This window comes from Aedes aegypti, chromosome 3, assembly GCF_002204515.2.
Source record: "Aedes aegypti strain LVP_AGWG chromosome 3, AaegL5.0 Primary Assembly, whole genome shotgun sequence".
NCBI classification, from domain to species: domain Eukaryota; kingdom Metazoa; phylum Arthropoda; class Insecta; order Diptera; family Culicidae; genus Aedes; species Aedes aegypti.
Window position 1 is genome coordinate 215,137,230 of NC_035109.1, and position 22,635 is coordinate 215,159,864.

Below are 22,635 nucleotides of genomic sequence, written 5' to 3' on the forward strand. Positions count from 1 at the left end.
GCTTTATTTTTCCATGTGTGCGTGCTTCAAAACAGCATAGCAAGTTTTTGAGCTTTACTATTAGTTCATAATATTTTTTTTCTCTTTCTCAACGTCAGAATCGGCACATGAGGCTTTTGGATTGAGTCTTTTGAAAATTTTGGATATTTTCCATACGGTCATTAAACAAGTGTCCTTTTGACCAATTTTATTTTTAAAATTTGTGTCTCTCATTTCAGAAAACACATATAAATTTTCTTACTAGTATTGCGACTACGTTGAAATTGTCTTCTCCTCACATTATTAAGACGGATAAAGAGTTTAAAAACCGTCTCCTACAATTCTTCTTCTTCTTGGCATTACGTCCCCACATGGTCGAAGCCTGCTTCTCAGCTTAGTGTTCTTATGAGCACTTCCACAGTTATTAACTGAGAGGTTTCTTTGCCATAGTTGCCATTTTTGCATTCGTATATCGTGTGGCAGGTATGATGATACTCCATGCCCAGGGAAGTCAAGCAAATTACGAAAAGATCCTGGACCGACCGGGAATCGAAACCAGACATCTTTAGCATGACTGTGCTTTGTAGCCACGGACTCTAACCACTCGGCAAAGGAATTTTCCCCGTCTCCTACAATAACAGATTCAAATTTTACTTCACATTCTGGTAGGGGGAGATCCCCCAGTACCGGACACTTAAGCCACTAAATTCATAATTCGAAAAATATTGATTTTATGGGCTCGTGTTACCCTTTTTATGAAAAATATTATCATTTTTATAGTGTACAAAAATAAATTTGAAAATATAAATACGAATCATGACAATGCATTTTGATGATGTATTTTAGTATCAAATTGATCGATCTTGAAAGGTGGCACCCAATACCGGACACGATCTGGAAATGCCCCGAATTCTGCAAATATGAACATCATTGAATATGTACACTATAGGAATAGTTTATAATTATCAGTTCAATGCATTTGCGACATTTACAAGAATAATTTGCGTTTTTCTTAGTTTGAAAGATGCCTATCAAATACCTCTTCCATATACATATGATGAAAAATAGCACATTTTACAATGTTGTTCTGAATGTTCATTCTTCTTGATTTTATTGCATGTTTGATACCTTGATCGACGGAACCCATGAAAAATGAAAGTATTTTGAGACACTGGTGCAATAATTGCAAAGATATCATATAACAAATCAAGCTGTCCGAAACTGAGGGACAGGAGGTGCTAAACCAAAATTGAAATTTGTCCATATTTGGTTCAATTATGGTACAAAATACATTCATGCTATCAAATAAGGATTACGTTCGATCATGCTTGCGTGATCCCAAGTATTTTTTCATATTCAAAATAACTACTAAATAGGCTCAAAATTAAGAGAATACGTCAATTTTTTAAAGATTTTCAAACTTTTCTACTTTTTTAAAAAGGCATGCATATTTCAAGGATGTGTTATTCTACGCAAACATTAGTCTACATAATAGCTTTCTTTTCTACTAATACACCATCTTGATTGGACCGTGATTTCTCAATGTTTCGACTTTGTCCGGTATTGGGTGCTGTCCGGCACTGGGGGATCTCCCCCTACTTCATTGTTTCTTGCTTCAACAAAGGAATTTGTTGATGTTTCGAGGGCATTGCCAATATCAAATTTCGTTTTCAAATAAATCCAACCTTCATTCATCGCTTAAAATCTTCAAATATATGTCCAACTGCTCACCAAGCTCCCCTACAAAGGAAGCAAACCTCACGTAAAGATGAGTGCGACCTACCTGCTGCTCCATGAAACGACTCGCTTCTTTTGTTCCGTTTCCGCGATTTCCGCTGAGCTCGCAGCGTTTTTGATTTCCATAATCGATTTTAATTAGCAGTGCTTTGTTTTAAAATGCAATCCCGGCTTCCATCACCGGTATGCGCGGCGTGGCACAGTTATATAGTTTGTGTCGCGGATACACCGTTAATTGACATTTTATCAACTGCTAATAATAGTGCTCAATGAGTTCTCGAGAGCCGCAGTGAAACGAAGAGGAAGAATTATGCAGAACAGTAATTAATTTTTCAACAGGTTTGTTTTACCTGATTGTAAGACCGGTGAGGAGAATGATACTGATGATCTTTTTTTTTCTACTGAGCATCAAGACAGAGATAAATGATGAATCACATTTCGTGACATTAGGGTATACATCGCTTGCTTACATAGAATGTTTTGGAGGACCATGAAATGTTTAAGTTAACCAAATCATTTGAACTCATAAGCCTTTATGGGTTGAAGGGTCAGTGTCCAGATCACCCACTGCTGGGTTCGAATAAAGTGAACACTATCACAGTCTGCTACGAGCCGTCCATAAATCACTTGTTCATCTTTTCCAGCTTTTCAACACCCCTTGTGGCTCTGCATGATTTAAGCCAATACCACCTTCCCCTTCCATCATTGCCACGTGGTTTTATGAACGAAATATAAAGTTTATACGATGAACTAATAATAGATCACATAATAACAAAATGTAAAAAAGATGATAACATTAGGAGAAAATTAGGGACCAGTTTGATAGATAGAAACATTTAGCTATAACAAAAAAACAAATATCATTTTCATTTCATTGTTCATTTACTAACTTAAAATCCAAAAAGATAACACTGAATCAACAATTTCACGCCACAATATTCGGTTCGTGGCCACATCTCTCCATCCTCGGTTCTGCCCCACGCTCTCCAAATCGATACGCACTTGATCCGCCCACCTAGCTCGCTGCGCTCCACGCCTTTTTGTACCAACTGGATCTTTGCAGGGTTGTTGTCCGGCATTCTTTCAACATGTCCTGCCCATCGTATCCTTCCAGCATTGGCTACCTTCTTGATACTGGGTTCGCCGTAGAGTTGGACGAGCTCGTGGTTCATCCTTCGCCGCCACACACCGTTTTCCTGCACACCACCAAAGATCGTCCTAAGCACCCGACGTTCGAAGACTCCAAGTGCTTGCAAGTCTTCCTCGAGCATCGTCCACGTTTCATGCCCGTCGAGGACTACCGGCCTTATGAGCGTTTTGTACATGGAACATTTGGTACGGGTGTGAATCTTTTGATGGAGGCCATAGTAGGCCCGACTTCCACTGATGATGCGCCTCCGTTTTCACGGCTAACGTTATTGTCAGCCGTCAACAAGGATCCAAGGTAATCTCGTCGATCTCCTCGAACGAATCCCCGTCTGCTACCTAGGCGAGATACTATCATATGCCGCTTTGAAATAGATGAAAATGTGATGCGTTGGAACCTAGTATTCACGATATGTTTGGAGGATTTTCCGTACAGTAAAGATCTGGTCCGTTGTCGATCGGCAGTCAACGAAGCCGATTTGATAACTTCCCACGAACTCGCTTACTATAGGTGACAGGTGATGGAAGATGATCTGGGATAATATTACTCACAATCTAACTTGTAACCTTTCTTGTAGATGGGGCATATTAAACCTTCCTTCCACTCCTCCGGTAGCTTTTCTGTTTCTCAGATTGTGCCTATCAGCCAGTGCAGACAAATGGCCAGTCTCTCCGGGCCCAACTTTTTGAGTTCAGCCCCGATACCATCCTTACTAGCAGTTTTATTGTTCTTGAGCTGGTGAATGGCATCCATAACCTCCCTAAAAGTTGGATCTGGTTGGTTTCTGGTTTCCATCGCCCGCAGTACCGACGAAGGCATTTCCCTTGTTGTTCTGACCTACGTTGTCCTGACCTTCATTGCCAGTCCTCCGGAGGGGGACTGGTGTCAGGCCATGCAAGCCAGCCGTAAAAAAATCAAGCAACGAATAACCAACGAGAGAATACGAACCGGAACAATCGGCGAAGATCACAGCGACGAAAAGGGACTAGCAATTGGAAGCTCGGTACGTGGAACTGTAAATCTCTCAACTTCATCGGGAGCACCCGCATACTCGCCGACGTGCTGAAGGACCGTGGATTCGGCATCGTAGCGTTGCAGGGATCAATGGTGCGAACGTTTAGAGGTGACCATACCGTCTACCTGCGGCAACACACATGAGCTAGGAACAGCTTTTATAGTGATGGGTGATATGCAAAGGCGCGTGATCCGGTAGTGGCCGATCAATGAGAGCATGTGCATGTTGAGGCTCAAAGGCCGGTTCTTCAACTTCAGCATAAAAAACGTGCATAGCCCTCACTCCGGAAGCACTGATGATGATAAAGACGCTTTTTACGTGCAGCTCGAACGCGAGTACGACAGCTGCCCAAGCCACGACGTCAAAATCATCATAGGAGATCTAAACGCTCAGGTTGGCCAGGATGAAGAATTCAGACCGACGATTGGAAAGTTCAGCGCACACCGGCTGACGAACGAAAACGGCCTACGACTAATTGATTTCGCCGCCTCCAAGAATATGGCCATCGTAGCACCTACTTCCAGCACAGCCTTCCATATCGATACACCTGGAGATCACCACAGCAGACAGAATCGCAAATCGACCACGTTCTGATTGATGGACGGCACTTCTCCGACATTATCGACGTCAGGACCTATCATGGCGCTAGCATCGACTCTGACCACTATCTGGAGATGGTCAAACTGCGCCCAAAACTCTCCGTCGTTAACATCGGACGGCCGTCCCGGTATGACCTTGAGCGGCTTAAGCAACCGGATGTCACAGCGGCATACGCGCAGCACCTCGAGGCTGCGTTACCGGAAGAGGGTGAGCTGGACGAAGCCCCTCTTGAGGACTGCTGGAGAACAGTAAAAGCAGCCATCAACGATGCAGCTGAGAGCAACGTCGGGTACGTGGGACGAAGTCGACGGAACGATTGGTTCGACGAGGAGTGCCATGAGGTTTTGGAGGAGAAGAATGCTGCGCGGACGGTCATGCTGCAGCAAGGGACCAGGCAGAATGTGGAACGCTATTGATGGAAACGCAACAGCAGACCCGCCTCTTTCGGGAGAAAAAACGCCGTCTGGAGGAGACAGAGTGCAAGGAGATGGAACAGCTGTGCCGGTCTTAAGAAAGACTCAAGTTCTATCAGAAGCTCAACGCATCCCGCTCAACGCTCGCGGCACGAAGCCGAGATGTGTAGGGATAAGAATGGGAGCATTTTGACGGACGAGCGTGAGGTGATCGAAAGGTAGAAGCAGCACTTCGACGAGCACCTAAATGGCGCTGAGAGCACAAGCAATGAAGGACGGGACAACGGAGGAAATGCTTTCGTCAGTACTGGGGAGAATGGAAACCAACCAGCCCCCACTTTGAGAGAGGTTAAGGATTCACCAGCTCAAGAACAATAAAGCTGCTGATAAGGATGGTATCGGAGCTGAACTCATAAAGATGGGTCCGGAGAGGCTGGCCATTTGTCTGCACCAGCTGATAGGCACAATCTGGGAAACTGAACAGTGGAAGGAAGAGGTAATATGCCCCATCTACAAGAAAGGCGACAAGTTAGATTGTAAGAACTTTAGAGCGATCACCATTCTAAATGCGGCCTACAAAGTTTTATCCCAGATCATCTTCCGTCGTCTGTAATAATAATAATAATAGTTCATTTATTTATCTTTTGATAATTACAATTTACAAATAAAAATACGGAGTACAAAACATCATCTTATTATCTATATCTATTTTTTATCCAATTTGAACATTTTCTTTTAAATTCAGCGATACTTTGTGCATGTTTAATTTCATTTGGCAATTCATTAAAAATTCTTATTCCTCTATAGTATATTGATTTCTGTGTACTTGTCATAGTAAACGGCACAACACGTAGATCATAATTTCGTCTAGTTTGATGCGTATGAATACGTATGAATGTCACCTGTAGTAAACGAGTTCGTGGGAAGTTATCAAGCCAGCTTTGTTGACGGCCGATCAACAACGGACCAGATCTTTACTGTACGGCAAATCCTCCTAAAATGTCGTAAATACCAGGTCCCAACGCATCACCTTTTCATCGATTTCAAGGCGGCATATGACAGTATCAACCGCGTAGAGCTATGGAAAATCATGGACGATAACAGCTTTCTCGGGAAGCTCACGAGACTGATAAGAGCGACGATGGAAGGTGTGCAAAATTGCGTGAAGGTTTCAGACTCCAGTTCGTTTGGATCCTGCCGGGGACTACGACAAGGTAATGGACTCTCGTGCCTGTTGTATATTATTGCGCTAGAACAGTGGTGCTCAGGTTCATTTTCCAATTGCCTGTATTTCTGATCCAGAATTCTGATCGGAAAACTGAATAGATCAGTGTGCTAATCATATTAACTTTAGGGGTAGTACAACCTCATAGCGGCACGAAGTTTGTCACATTCAGGAGATATAGACATCACGTGCGAACCGCGGGCCGCATTTTGGCCATCACGGCGCTAGAAGGTGTTATGCGAAGAGCCCTGCTTAACAGCCGGGTACGATTTTTACGAGATCCAGTCAATTTGTTTCCTTCACGGATGATATGAACACTGTAGGCCGAACATTTGAAAAGGTTGCAGACCTGTACACCCGCCTGAAACGCAAGGCAGCAAATTTGGACTGGTGGTGAATGCGGCCAAGACCAAGTACATGCTAGCTGGTGGGGCCGAGCGCGACAGGGCTCACCTATGAAGCAGATAGACGGGGATACGTTCGAGGTGGTCGACGAGATCGTCTACCTTGACCCGAGGAGGACTTCCAAGCACTTGAAGTCTTCGAACGTCGGGTGCTTAGGACGATCTTTGGCGGTGTGCAGGGAAACGGTGTGTGGCGGCAAAGGATGAACCACGAGATCGCCCAACTCTACGGCGAACCCGGTATCCAGAAGATGACCAAAGCTGGAAAAATAATTTGGGCAGAGCATGTTGCAAGAATGCCGGACAGCAACCCTGCAAAGATGGCTTTCTCTTCGGATCCGGTACAGGAAGGCGTGGAGCAAAGCGAACTAAGTGGGCAAATCAAGTGCGCATCGATCTGGCAAGCATGGAGCACAGAACCAAAGATGGAAAGATGCGACCACAAACCGAGTATGGTGGCGTGAAATTGTTGATTCAGTGTTATCTGTTTAGATTTTAACTAAATAAAAAAATCTTTGTAGAAGCAATACCATAAATTCTTTTGTAATATTGGAGACACGCCTCTACGACTACCTTCTATATGTAAAGAATCAGATATGTTTCCGCGGGCCTCCGGTAAGTCATGTTCAAACAGTTGGCATAATAAGGCAAATTTTAAAATTATTGATGGTTATTTGTGAATGATGAGGACTTCTGATGTTTGAATCAGACAGAGTGTTTGACAAAATTTAGTTTTATTTTAGGAATTTGGGTTATATTATGAACATCTACCAATATATTTTATATAGTTAGGATTTCTTGAGGAACATTTTTATAAAATGAACATCTCACAGGTCACAATCACTGCTTATGAAAACTCAAACCAAAACACTTTTATGTACCAAAACATCTTTTTCTTGAATCAGATAAATTCACGTGATTGACGTCGTTTTGTATCTTATAATATGGTCTAATCTAATGGTTTGATTGAATACTTCAATCGTATAACATATTCATTTTATAGAAAAGTAACAATCACTGGAGTTGTGTAATGTTGTTGGTGAAACAATAGGGGGAGATCCCCAGTACCGGACACATAAGCCTCTAAATTCATAATTCAAAAGCTATTGATTATATGCGATCTTGGGCCAATTTTTTATACATATTATAATTTTTGCAGTGTACAAACTGAATTTTGAAATGTACATACAAGTTGGCTTTGCATTTTGATGTTGTATTTAAGTACCAATTCTTGAACATTGAATGTATTTTGAGACGCTGGTGCAAAAATTATAAAAATATCATGTAACAAATCAAGCTGTCCGAAACTGGGAGACATGATACCCATCGGAGTGGATTCCTATTCGCAGTTTCAATTTCAATACGTACATTTGGCTCGTTTTTCATCGTGTACATGTAAACTTCAAACTTCAAAATATCTGATTTATGAAAAGGCGTGTATATTTCAAGGTTGTGTTGTTCTACGCAAACATTACTCTCCATACTCCATATTTTGTGGAAAATAACCTTAGTTTATGATTTTAAGCTTGTCAAATTAAGTTAAAGAAGTGATGATTGTTTTCCTCCAGATTAGATTATATAAGATAAAGATGTAAAGATAATTGACTATTTACGTACTGTAGTGTATCGATCACTCATCAGTAGATATGGCAAAGGCCAAAGCTGACAATTCCCTGACTATGCAATTGTTAACCATTTAAAAGATCGATCAACCATTCTATCTTTCTCGTTATTCGCTCACTTATCGAGCCTACAACATCAGCACGGAAATAATAAGTAGAATCCTAAACCAGTGTTCGAACCCAACCCACGTGATCCGAAAAGATATAGCATACCTCTCGACAACCCTTTGATCGCTGAGGTAGATGTAGATCAAAATGAAGTGATATTGTTTAAAAAAAATCCTGATCCTTGGCATACTTTGGTACACATTTTTTATTGTTAATCTCTTATCACCATTGGAGAAAAAAGGAGGAAAAGTATTTACATCTTATTCAAGCTTCACTTTACGACAACATTTTATTACCTGTCACATCCGCTAGGAAAAGGTTTCACGCACTTAAATAATTTTAATTTATGTCGGTTGAATTTTGTTGACTGATCTGAGCTTTCCCGTTGTTTTATGTTTTCTCACAACAGCCCATTCACTCATCTGCATGGAGGCGTATAACAGCGAATGATGGCTTACGTTTATGGGCAAGAAATGATGAAGTTAATTCTCCATACGCCGGTACCACAGTGCTGCTCTTGGCGGTAAAACCATATTGTCGTCGGTGATATGCAGTTTGAACACAGACAAACAGATATTACAGTCGAATCAATTTAATTGCAAAATAGCACTCAATTATAATATTAGGTAGTTGGTCATCTGCTCAATAATGGCGCTAGTATCGCTTTTGTTCAAGTTTGACGTTTGTGTACTATCGTCATCTAGTTCCTGGATGGCCAAAAACAGTATGTTTAGCATTGGGCGTTAATGATCATAGTGCCATTAACCGGGGTATCTTTGACAATGCGGTATCTTTAACAGCATAGTTAACGTAAAACGGGAATTCAATCTCAAATCTCTTAGCGAAAAGAATTTTAACAAATTCAATACCATCATTGTTATTTAAGTCACAAATTCCCATATAACGCTTAGGAACATGCAATGCCCTCTAAACTTAGCGTAATTTATTCGATTTTATTCGAAATATACTGATTTGAGTTCCATAAACTATTGATTTATGTTTAATTCAATGTCGAAACATGAGAATCAATCGATATCTAGATTGGATTGCCGGGAGAAAGGAGCATGAAACTTTTGGAGTGCGATTCTGACTACTAAGAATGATGGCGTATCCAAAAATCTTGTTATCAATATCTCAAGAGCTATCATTATTAAAGCCATGAGATTCGAAAGTTATGGGACAGTCATCCTTTTATGGTCAGCATAACGATCGTTAAAAGAGGTCGGAGTGTATATGAAAGTATTAAGTATGCACCTTATGCAAATGATACCATTACTCGTTATAAAAATATAAAATAAAAATGTTTCACACAGAACACAGACATTATCTAATTTTCTTCGAAAACAATATCAAAGTTATCCCGTTTTACATTACTACCATAAATACATAATTGTTCTAGCTGTTTCGTTTGTTTGTCTGTGGCATGACTACAATGACTGGTTTGTGGCACAGAGAGCCCACCCCTCTCAGAAAGCCGATATCACACTGCTGGTTACCATGCTATATTCCTCGATGCTCATCGTCCCAAAGGTGTTTGCAGGATATGTTTTAGACGAAGATAAACTGCGCCTCGCTGGAGGAGCACTTTTTCGGAACGACTCCCGTTAACCTAAGCCACTTTCCATGGCACGTTGGCGTGACCAGAGAGGCAAACCGCGTATTCCGACCGGTAAAACCCTCTCCAAGGCAACGGTCCGGTATCGTTCGCTGTGGAGCTTTTCTGCTTCTGGGATGTTTCTGAAAACTCCGATCGTAATCATCTATGTTAGTATTTCCATTTTCATCATCATCATCGTCGTCGTCGTTCTCCTCGTTAGACTCGTCTGGAATGGAGTTCTCGTGAGGGTCCTGTTCGGTTGATGTGCCATTCGGGCTGGAAGAAGGCCGCAAATCACAATGAACAACAATGCGGTCGCCTTCGAGTAGGGTCTTGTAGTTCGGGTCCTTGTGGCACTGTTTAGTCACTTTCATGATCAGGAATGCGATGCAGTATCTGAAACAGAGATATGATACATTTCGTTATTAAATTGGATAACGTTCTGATAAGATGATAAATTCTGGTTTGCAATTTGTGTATGTTGTCACGGAAGTTTTGTTAATCTTTATAACGAGATTTGTAATGTTATTAAAAAACTATATGCATTTGTATTGTACAGAGTAAATCATGGCAATCTGAAGCAGAATATAAGAAAAACTTCTTTAAGGAATCGTCAATACACCACGTTGTTATTGTCATGTCTACCTATCTCAAGTAATATTCCTTATGACTCTGGTACCTTTTACTTGTACGTACCTACGGGATTTCTGACCTATAAATACTGACTACCGTAGGCGCAGAAGGGAGATTTCTCGCACTGTGGACTGATTAACATATCATTTTATTCTTTATTTTCAGGATATAAAAGTTATATATTAAGGAAATATTAAAGTCTTGTCAAATAACACAGTCCATTTTTTTGAATATTTGTGTGGACCAAAGTCCTCGTCTCTCCCGAGAAGTAGTCTGAATATCCACTACGTATATTATTTAAAATGAAATACACAATTAAATGATTATGGATAAGCAACAGTTTGAAACTTATTAAAGTCTGTTCCCCTTTAGTTGTCATAGCGAGAAACACTTTGTAGCCTTTTGATCCGTAAGAATTATTTATTCAGTGGTAAAAATTTCATAAAAAAATCATACAAAAGGCCCCTTGAAGTTCTGACCAGACTCAGCCAGGTGCTAGTGCGGTCGCAATGTCATATAATGGTATTTCGATGATTTTAAACTCTTGATCCGTCTTAAAAACGTGAAGAGAAGGTAATTTCAACGCACTCACGATCCTGCTATGAAAATTATATGGCAGGATTTGCAGAAAGATATCAAGAAACGTTTTGCACAATTAAGAAACAAAAAAATTGAAAATAAAATTCCTCAATTGAAATTATCTAAAAATTTTAAAAAACCTCGGAAAGCCAATAGACGGATTTCACGCCAACTCGACACGCGATTGGCAGCACCCTTTCAGAATTCAATGAAACTTTCTGGATGTCAAAAGTATGTGAAACTAAGATACTTTGCATATTTTGTTTTTTCAAAATCGATCTAGACTAACATTTGAAAAGGGTCAAAGTATTTTTTTACTTATTTTTATAAACCCGTATAACTCGAAAACGGTAAGACCTACAAAAAAGTGTTGTATGGGGGACTGTCGTGAAATTTCCTGACGTTTCAGAAAAAAATTGAAAAAATAAAAAAAAATTCTACACTGAAAAAAAAATGATTCAAAACTTTAAAGTCGATTTAAAAAAACGGCCACTTTAGATTTTGATCATCCTTAGGCAAAAAGTTTCGTAATTAAATTTACTAAAAGTCGTCCATACATTGCAAATTGGGCATATTTAAGAGAAAAAAGTTTTTCTAACAATCGATTTTTTTAACCTTCCGTCAGTCGCTCAAAAAAAAGTTACACGAGCGGTCGCATCGTGTACTGAGTACACGCGGAGCATTTTGATTATAAATATAAAAACTAGGCAAGATAGAATATAGATGTCTTCGGCAAATTTCTTCAGTTCAACTGTACCAATCGGTCAGTGGACAAATGAAACTTTGAAAACATCCTCACCCTTCAGTGGCCATCGGAATGTGTCCCGGGGGAACCGATGAAGTGGACATTTCGCAATGCAACATCTCGATCACAAATATCTCAGGATCTAGATTTTTTAGCAAGATGGTGTCTTCGACAAAGTTGTTCAGTAAATCAAAGACTAACATGTGATAGGCTGCTTATTTCGGAATTCTGTCACCAGTTGGCGCTAGTGAGCATGTAATTTTTCAAACTCGGATATCTCAGGATCCTGATTACCTAGAAAGATGCGGTCTTCGACAAAGTTGTTTAGTAGGTCAAGGACTATCATATCATAGGCCATCTAACTTGAAATTCTGCCATCAGATGGCGCTAGTGAGCATGTAATATTTCAATCACGAATATCTCATGATCTCGATTTTTTAGAAATATGGTGTTTTTGGCAATGTTGTTCGATAGTTCAAGGAGTAATTTGTGATGATCTATTCAATTCGGAATTCTTTCACCAGATGACGCTAGTGAGTATGACGTTTTTTGAACACAGATATCTCAGGATCCCGATTACCTAGAAAGTTGACGTCTTCGGCAAAAGATTTCCCTATTTTAAACAAATTCTCAGGATAGCGATATTATAGCAAGATGGTGTCTTCCGCAAAGCTGTTTAGTAGATCAAGGACGCAGATATCTTTGGATCCTGATTCCTAAAAAAAAAAATCCTGGGATATCCTCATTACTAAGAAATATTACATATTCGGCAAAGTTGTTCATTAGATAGAAGCCTAAATGGGAAGGACCTCAAGTTTTGAAAATCATCCAACAGGTGGCGCTAGTGAGTATGCATATTTATGATTAATTATATCTGAAGATCCCGATTACATCAAAAGATAAAGTTTTCGGATAAACGGTTCACTAAATCAAGTTCAAATTTGTGATGGGCCTCACTTGGTTCGGAATTCTTCCGCTAGATGGTGATACTGAGTAGGCTGTATCTCCAACCCAAATATCTAGGATCGTGATTGAATAATCATGAAAATGATGTCTTCAACAAAGTTGTTTATTCTGTCCAAGGCTAAAGTATGTTTAACATGTTATAATCCGTTTGATTCGAAACTATGCTACCAAACTGCGCTATTCAGCATGAAAATTCCTTAGGAAACTGCGCTATTCAGCATGAAAATACTTCAGAATCTTAACTACATTCAAATTTCCAGTAGATATTTAAGGGATCATCGACTAATGGAAATATTGAGTCATGGAGCAGATATTCTTTGGAAAGCTGATTGAAGGGTCCATCATAGTAACCATGATTTTTGTTTTTGTTTCAAGTATGGTTTCATGAGTCGATATCAAGCTATGGAGCATCGATTCATGGAGGTTTGACAGTATTTAGAAATATGGCGTTTTCTGTTCTCTTTACAAATTGTGTTGGATTTTTCTTGAAACAAATTTTTATAAAATTCGTCCTCCTTCTCATTTTTACATATTTTTTTTTAGAATCACTTTCCGAGTTGAGTCTTCGTTGAGTCTAGTACATGGTATTGAAGACGGGCTTACAATGGAGACCAAAGTACGCGTATCTGTCCAAGGATACACACTCTAGTGGAATTAAACGATACAGTACTAAATTCAGCTTTCAATCACTTCAAGGTATTCTACTACACTACTTGAAATTTAAGATTATCAAGAAAGTAGGGTTTATCCACAGAATTTGTTTATATAGAGAAGCGCGAATACTGGAATAAAAGAGCTGTCAAACGCGGTTCCAATCGAGCAATAGGTCTTTTCACGAGATGTTTCAAATAAACTAATTCGGAAGGTCTTTGACAGTCTTGTATGGAAATGACGATCCCGTGTATACACCAGTCCTCCACCGATAGAAACGAATGCAAACACGGACCTGTTGCATGAAAAGGCCTGTCTAATGGGCGGCAGAAAGCCCAAATGATCGGGAACTCGAGATTCTGCGTTAGAAAAATTTGAATTGGGACCTCTAGCGTAGCCTGGTGGAAGTACATCTAGCATCCCACTGTATTTTAAATTGAATGAGGAAGAATTTTGAGTACATTTTACCCCTTACACGTTGGCCCGTGATATACAGAATAACTTGATCAAAGACGCCATCTTTCTAATCTAATTTTATTTTCAAAATGAGAAATATTAATATGTTTGAAAATCCAATCTCCCGCATCTTCCTTATCATCCTTACCATAAAAATAGTTTTCTGTGAAATTTTTAGCTTTTTCGGTGGTGATTTAAAGGTGGCCCAAAGACAATGTAGGTTTATATGGAAATTACTATGGAAAATTTTTGAGAAATGTTCCAGACACGTTAGTACTGTAATGTAAGTACAAATTTATCATGCCATAGTGAAAACTCATTCTTCAAACCCTAATGAAGGATGTTGCTGAAAAAACAAATCCCTTTTGAGCTAAATTGTTTGGGAATTTCTTTTTAATGTTTGCAGGGCTATGATCCCGTATGAAGCTAAATAAAAACAAACAAACTCATGAATATCTCTTCTCGTATCCGTTGGAATGAATTTATCTCTTCAGCAAATTACTTTATTACAGTTTGAAGAATGAGATTTTACTATGTGATGATAAGTTTGTACTTACAGTGTAGTATTAACGTGTTTGGAACATTTTTTAAAATTTCTCCATAGTAATTTGCATATAAACCTACATCGTCTTTGGGCCACGTTTTAATAACCACCTAGAAAACTGAAAATTTCACAGATCATTATATTTATGGTAATTATAGTAACGAACATATGCGAGATTGGATTTTCAAACTTTTTTATAATATGAACCGCTCTAATAATCATTAACACCGTGTTGTGGAAAAATTGCGAATCAAACGTCACATCACTTGTTTAGTCCTTGATCTACTTTACAGCTTGCCCGATCAAAATACAGCATGCTCACAAGCGCCATCTGGTAGTAGAATTTCAAGTTGGGTGGCCTATCACATGGCATATCACCTACTCAACACTTTTGTTGAATACGTCAACTTTCTAAGTAATCGGGATCCTGAGATATCTGTGTTCAAAAATGGCATACTCACTAGTACCATCTGGTGAAAGAATTCCGAATTAAATAGATCATCACATATTACTCCTTGAACTATCGAACAACTTTGCCAGGAACACCATATTTCTAAAAAATCGGGATCATGAGATATTCGTGATTGAAATATTGCATGCTCACTAGCGCCATCTGATGGCAGAATTTCAAGTTAGATGGCCTATGATATGATAGTCCTTGACCTACTAAACAACTTTGTCGAAGACCGCATCTTTCTAGGTAATCAGGATCCTGAGATATCCGAGTTTGAAAAATTACATGCTCACTAACGCCAACTGGTGACAGAATTCCGAAACAAGCAGCCTATCACATGTTTGTCCTTGATTTACGGAACAACTTTGTCGAAGACACCATTTTGCTAAAAAATCTAGATCCTGAGATATTTGTGATCGAGATGTTGCATTGCGAAATGTCCACTTCATCGGTTCCCCCGGGACACATTCCGATGGCCACTGAAGGGTGAGGATGTTTTCAAAGTTTCATTTGTCCACTGACCGATTGGTACAGTTGAACTGAAGAAATTTGCCGAAGACATCAATATTCTATCTTGCCTTGTTTTAGATTTATAATCAAAATGCTCCGCGTGTACTTTGTACACGATGCGACCGCTCGTGTGACGGGCCCGGTAAAAAAAAGTTACACGAGCGGTCGCACTGGTGTACTAAGTACACGCGTAAAAACTTAGTTTAGAAACACGAAGTTTTCGAATACTTTTCGTTGATTTTTTCGAAAAATTCCTTCCCTACAAGCAAGAAGAAGAGTAGATCTTGGAATAGGACCAACACCCGGATCAATTTGGAGGGGTTTTCATCGTGTTTTTCGAGTTTTCGCAAAGTGCGTGTACTCAGTACACTAGGGCGACCGACGGTGGGTTAAGTCCAAAATGAATTTTTTATTTTTTTTTTTTTATTTCGCTTTAAATAGTCTAGTATGATCATATTTTCAAGTGATAAATGAGTTTTAATCACAAAATAGATCATATTTGTTTCATTGGGAGTAGTTAAAAGAAATAAAACGGAATTATACAGAGTTTTTTTTTTAATTTAACTCAATTGATCTCGCACCAAACCGCTTATGAAAAAATCAAGTCCGTCTAACAATCCGATGGTTGGAAAGATATCACAATATTTTTTTCTAAAACTTCAGGAAATTTCACGACAGTCCCCCATACAACACTTTTTTGTAGGTCTTGCCGTTTTTTGAGGTATACGGGTTTATAAAAATAATTTAAAAAAAAACTTTGGGACTTAAAACATTCGATGTTAGAAAAACTTATTTCCCTAAAATATGCCCAATTTGCAATGTAGTGACGACTTTTAGTAAATTTAATTACGAAACTTTTTGCTTAAGGATGATGAAAATCTGAAACGGCCGTTTTTTTTTAAATCGACTTTAAAGTTTTGAATATTTGTTTTTTTTCAGTGTAGAAAATGTGTTTTTATTTTTTCAATTTTTTTTCTAAAACGTCAGGAAATTTCACGACAGTCCCCCATACAACACTTTTTTGTAGGTCTTATCGTTTTCGAGTTATACGGGTTTATAAAAAAAGTTAAAAAAAAACTTTGACCCTTTTCAAATGTTAGTCTAGATCGATTTTATAAAAACAAAGTATGTAAAGTATCTTAGTTTCACATAGTCTTCACACCCAGAAAGTTTCATTGAATTCTGAAAGGGTACTGCCAATCCCTTTGTCGAGTTGGCGTGAAATCCATCAATACTGGCATTGAAAAGGAAAACAAACTATTACTAACTAATTGCGAAAAAGCTCAAAAACTTGCTATGCAGTTTGAATACGCGCACAATTTTAATTTATAACTTTTTTATTCAATAGAAAATCAAGTTACTCAGGACTTCGAAAATATTCTCAATCAAGAGAACGTTTTCAAAAATTCCTGGGAGACTGATATGGAAGATATAATGAAATATATGTAAGATCCTGGCGATAATGAATTTTTTTAACATCCTCACCAAGAAACTTGCGGAAAGAAGTTTATCATTCTTAATTGATATATTTAACGAATGTTTTCAATTAGCATATTTTTCTGGCAAATGGAAAAATGCTAAGGTTGTACCAATTTTCCAAATAAATTGACAATCAATTTTTGCCAATGAACAGTTCGGATTCAGCCATGGACATTCGACCACTCACATTCGACTTTTGCGTGTAACAAATTTGATTGGTTTATTTAAAAATTTCAATGTTCCTACATAAATTGTTAGAATAACACAGCGTAACAAAAATTACATTTTTGCGTGTCTCAAGGATCAAATTATGTGTCTCTAGTAGATTTGAGGTTGCTGAATCTGATGCCATTCTCAGAAATATTCCAGCACGTCACAATTTTTAGCTACAGGTCGCTAAAGTTGTATAAAACACTGGTTTTATTGATATTTACATGAAATTCAAAGTACAATTTATCTAACTTTTTTGTAATCTAATCCACTAAGCATGCAAAATAGAACTTGAACTTTCATTTCAGATATAATTTGATTGAAATTGCACGATAAAATTTGGATTAAACCGATTTTTTCAACATACTTGCAGTCTCCATACAAAATTCTTCGTTTCTTGTATATGGCAAAATACAACAATTCTCTAGACCATCAAAAATTAACTTTTCTTCATCGAAACTATTATAAACTTTGATGATAAGTATTGCTATATACATAAAGTTTGAATTCTGTGGCAAATTAGGCAAATAAATTGCCTTACAAGCTGGTAAACTTGCATGCAAGTTGGCTGAAATAGTCATTTTTTGCATTTTCAACAGCCAATATCTCAAAAACTAGACGTGCTATGATATTTCTGAAAACGGTAATGGATTCAGCAACCCTTAATTAAGTGAAAAGAGGTATTTTGGTGCTGGAGACAAAAACGTGTTCCGCAGTGTAATTCAAAAATATCTGTCAAATCGTATACTTCAGGTTAATTATCGGAACTCCAGGTCTGAAAGACTTCTTGTAAGAACTGGCGTTCCTCAAGGCAGCATTTTGAGACCAATATTATACAATATTTCCACATCTGACTTACCAGAGTTACCTCAAGGATGTAAAAAATCCTTGTTTGCGGATGAAACAGGCCTCTCCGCCAAAGGACGAAGTCTGCGTGTCATCTGTAGTCGATTGCAAAAAAGTTTGGATATTTTTTCTTCATACTTGCAAAAATGGAAGATTTCTCCTAATGCTTCAAGTGGACATGTTGTCACGATGAGAGAGGTTCCAATAAATTGGTCAGATGAAGTTATGTATCTAGGGCTCATGCTAGATAAGAATTTAACTTTCAAAAATTACATTGAGGGCATTCAAGCCAAATGTAATAAATATGGAAAATGTCCCTATCCCCTTATTAATAGAAAATCAAAACTTTGTCTTAAGAACAAGCTTTTGATATTCAAATAAATTTTCAGGCCAGTCATGTTGTATGCTGTACCAATATGGACTAGCTGTTGTAATATCAGGAAGAGAGCTCTGCAGAGAATTCAAAATAAAATTTTGAAAATGATTCTGAGGCTTCCTCCCTGGTATAGCACCAATCTGAGAGAGAGGAGACAGCTGGCTTAGATTGCGAGCTCCCAAAAGTCATGGGAACCTGTTATCAACTGTCACTGGAAAACCGCACATTCGAAGGGCAGATCGTGAAAAACCGTCAAAATTTAACCAAACTAAAACTGGATGTGATTGAAAATTTAGGTCGTTTTCCTGTGCTATGGCATATAAAATAGTTGCATATTTAAATAGTGTCGATTGGACTCCAATTGCTATTGAAAATTTTTAATTTTATGATCTTTTTAATAACAAATGGGATGTGAAAATGATTTTGACCCAGTTTGTGCTCTCCGAACTATTGTGCACAACCAAAACATGAGAAGAAGAAATCAAAGAAGCCAAGAAAACAAACCAGTTGTCAGTGAGCTTTCTCCTCTCTCTCTCAGCTACCAATGAATTACATAAAATATCCAATATTGAATCATTGGGACAAATGTCAAATAAAATAATTAATAATTTCAGGCAAAAATCGTTACAATTTTCTATTGTCACGATTAATGCGTTATATGTTTAGGTTAAGTTAGGTTAATTAAATTTAAAACGTGTTTTTTTTTCTTACCGTGATGAATAAAAATCCGGACAGTACCAATATCCGGACACTTCGATAACATTCACTAATTTCCATATAAATTTGATTAAAAATTTGCTTTTAACTATTTACATCTGACTTTTGTAACATTGCTTGACACTTTACTATGATTTCTCATCTAGTAATCATTGGAAGAAAATTTAAAATAATAAAAACATAACTGTGACCCCTGTTTGACAATTTGTGCAGTTTTTGTGGTTTTAGCTCACCAGCAAAATAAGAGAAACGTTGTGTGAACGAAAATTAATTGAAAGTGAATTGTTTGTGAATTTTTGGTAGCATAAGAGTGTACAAACCTAGGACACGACGTGACAGCTCAACGAAGACTGCCCAGTTGTTTTCCAGTCGATAACCTTGACGATACAAAAGCCAGTGTTACCAGTATTCTTTTTAAGCAAATCTTGTTAATAAATGCAAATATCAAGGCTCACAACTTAACTGTTCCTTGTACGCTTCATTCATTTTGTGCAACAGAGGATGCTATATTCTTAAAAAATCAGGTTAAAATTCAAATCCGGCGATATTTTTAGAGATATTTAACACAATTTCCATTGAATTGGTCTCAATTAGGTATTTTTTATGTATTTTAGCATTGTAGAAGCACACGATTTGAACTTAACATCAAATATAAATAGATTTGAAGCAAAAATATTTCATCAAAAATTTCCAAACTTTTGATAAAACTCTAATCTACGAACTAGCAACACTGCCGGGCTAGCAACAAAGTGCCCTGTTGCAATCCAACTCAACGATGTGAAAGTAGGCCTTTGCCAAAACGACCAATGAGAAGTGGTCTTTTTTGACAGGCAATTGGTTTCGTTTTTGTACTTTGACCTGTCACGTCTTGTCTTAGGTACAAACTAGTAAATGAACATTTGAACATGCCGAAGCGGCAGAAAGTAGTAAATAAGAATATTCTTTCGAGCGAAAAATGAGTGTCCGGGTCAATGAACCATGGTTTTAAAATCCGGACGCTACGCACTCGAGTAGGCCCAGATAGCCGTAGCGGTAAACGCGCAGCTATTCAGCAAGACCAAGCTGAGGGTCGTGGGTTCGAATCCCACCGGTCGAGGATCTTTTCGGGTTGGAAATTTTCTCGACTTCCCAGGGCATAGAGTATCTTCGTACCTGCCACACGATATACACATGCAAAAATGGTCATTGGCATAGTAAGCTCTCAGTTAATAACTGTGGAAGTGCTCATAAGAACACTAAGCTGAGAAGCAGGCTTTGTCCCAGTGGAGACGTAATGCCAGAAAGAAGAAGAAGAAGAAGACGCACTCGAGTAATATCCTGCGTGAGTAAATTACTATTCGAGAATGCGAAATGAAACCCAAAGAAAAGCTGGAAAAAGTGTATGTTCATATGAAAATTAGATAATTGCGGAAAAATGCTTCAATGATAATTATGATTGCAGATCATCTGATGCCAACGACAACCAAAGAGAATAAGTAGGGTAAGTGTTCCCTTAGTTGTGGGTGTTCCTATAGTTGCGGTAGTGCCGTTTCCACTGATTTCATTACATTAGCCACAGAATCGACATTGCCAATCGATGTATTGGCTTGTTGATACACGAAATAGTTGAAAAGAGCGTTCAAATTGCTTCAAAACTGGTGAATATAACTAAAATTGATAAACTTTTTCTTACTTGTACAAATAGTTGCGGTAAAGTGTTCCTATAGGGGAGGATCCCATTAGAAAACAACGGATACCGCAACTATAGGAACACAAATTAAAAATATACCTCAACTAAAGAAACAGTGTACCAATAGTGGAGGTATTATTTTTCACTGACATGCGGTGGATTACGACGATGAAATCATTTTTCTCATTAAGTCAATGGCTTATTTCCCGTTACAACATTAACATGCACATTAATTGCGCTTCTTGAATTTTGGCGGTTAAATGAAGTTCAATCGTGCTTAGTATAAGGGTATACGAAATACCGAATGATTCCGTCAAATACGCTTCGAAACGAAATTCCGCGGAATTCCACGGAACTCGCACAGGCGAAATTTGTATTTTGCTATTTCGTTTCGTTTCGCCAAATTGTTAAAATATTTCCACGGAAAATTGAAAACCAACGGAATAAAACGGAATTTCGCGAAATTCGAGTTTAATTTCGAACAAAAAAAAAGCAAAGCGTTCGCTTCTACTCCTAGCAACTACAGTCAAAAATGGGTCCGTATCATGAATCAAATCGACTATCATGAATCAGAACACTATAACAGCAAATTATCTGCGAGGCAAACGAATGGTGTGCTAGTGAAAGCATACGTTTTGGCGTTTCTTTAGGAATCGTCTATGGGTATGGGTTTTAATCAGCCCGGTGCTAGGCGGCCATGTTTTCGAGGTCAGCATCAAACTCGAGAACAACAACGTACATTGGCATACCATATCTCGCATAATTTATGATCTCGCCCTAAAAGCCATTGGTAACCATGTGTGTAGCTCGTTGTTTCTGAGCATTTGAATAGATTTACACTTTATTTAACAACTCTATGGTGAAGAAAGGATCATTCTCTACCTGCCGGTGGTGTTGGTTTGGATGCTTATTCATTAATTTGCTAAGAAACAATGAGCTACACACGTGGTTACCAATGGCTTTTAGGGCGTTATCTCAGATTATGCGAGATATTAGGGATTTTTTCTCAGATATTTAAATGTGTACCACGCTAACCATATTAACTCTAATTAACTTGCTGTACTGCAATCAAATAGTTTGCAACCGTTTGTTTGTGCTAATATAACTGTTGTTGTGAGAAAATAAATTTTTCAGCAAAATAGATGTCGCCCTTCTTGTTTGTTCGTCCTTAAACGACTATTTGTTTACAAACATTGAGTTGTCAGTGGGAACCACTTCACGGTGGGAACCAGAGATGTTTGCTCGATATTTTCCAATGGGGTTGTATGGGCGGTGTCAGGAGGCTGGTTTTAATGCCCCACAAATATGAATCAACGCTTCTAGGCATAAATATGACATTTTATTTCCTATGAATGGAACAAATGTGTTTAAGCATGTTATTGTTGATTGCGATGCTGTATAGATTTATGGTTCGCGTAGGTAAAATGGGTTCTACGTAATTCCTACTCTATTTGATGAGATATTCTCCATTTAATCCAACTTTGATCCATATCTGTGTGCTACCCATTACTGTGGGATTACTGTAGTATTGACTGGTCCGCAGGATATGATAAACTGCACTGCCGTTGTAAAGTTTCCAAAAACGCCAATTTGCCCTCGCGGCGAATAGCCCAGGAAAGGAACAACTGCGTTTGATGAACTACCGCAATGTTATCTTCCATAAGAATGGAGAGCAAAACCACGGTTTCCTCCGGGGAACATCGCGTGTCCTTTTGAACAAATCCGTTTATATATCGCAAAAATTGTTTGTACACAAATGTCAAAAAAAAGCTGCGGAGCGTGAGTCCCTGATGTTCTGAATTTGCTCAGGTGGTGCAGATTATTGATGCGCGCATTAGTTCTCTCTCTTGCTTTCCCGATATGACGTCACTTTCAACTCTGCATAAGAACAGCAGGAGAATAGAAGATAAAACTAATAGCACGCATCAATGAGTAAAGGCTTTCCGCGATTTC

At 38.4% G+C, this 22,635-nt stretch overlaps 1 protein-coding gene across 1 annotated transcript in view; it reads right to left on the reverse strand.

Moving 5' to 3' along the window:
* Positions 1 to 8,437: 8,437 nt before the first annotated feature.
* The window catches only part of LOC5570038 (somatomedin-B and thrombospondin type-1 domain-containing protein), a 337,056-nt gene continuing 322,858 nt past the window's right edge, over positions 8,438 to 22,635 (reverse strand). The window contains exon 5 of the mRNA XM_021850117.1: positions 8,438 to 10,243. Coding sequence (XP_021705809.1) covers positions 9,799 to 10,243 — 445 coding nt within the window. The 3' untranslated portion in view covers positions 8,438 to 9,798. The remainder of the gene's footprint in view (positions 10,244 to 22,635) is intronic.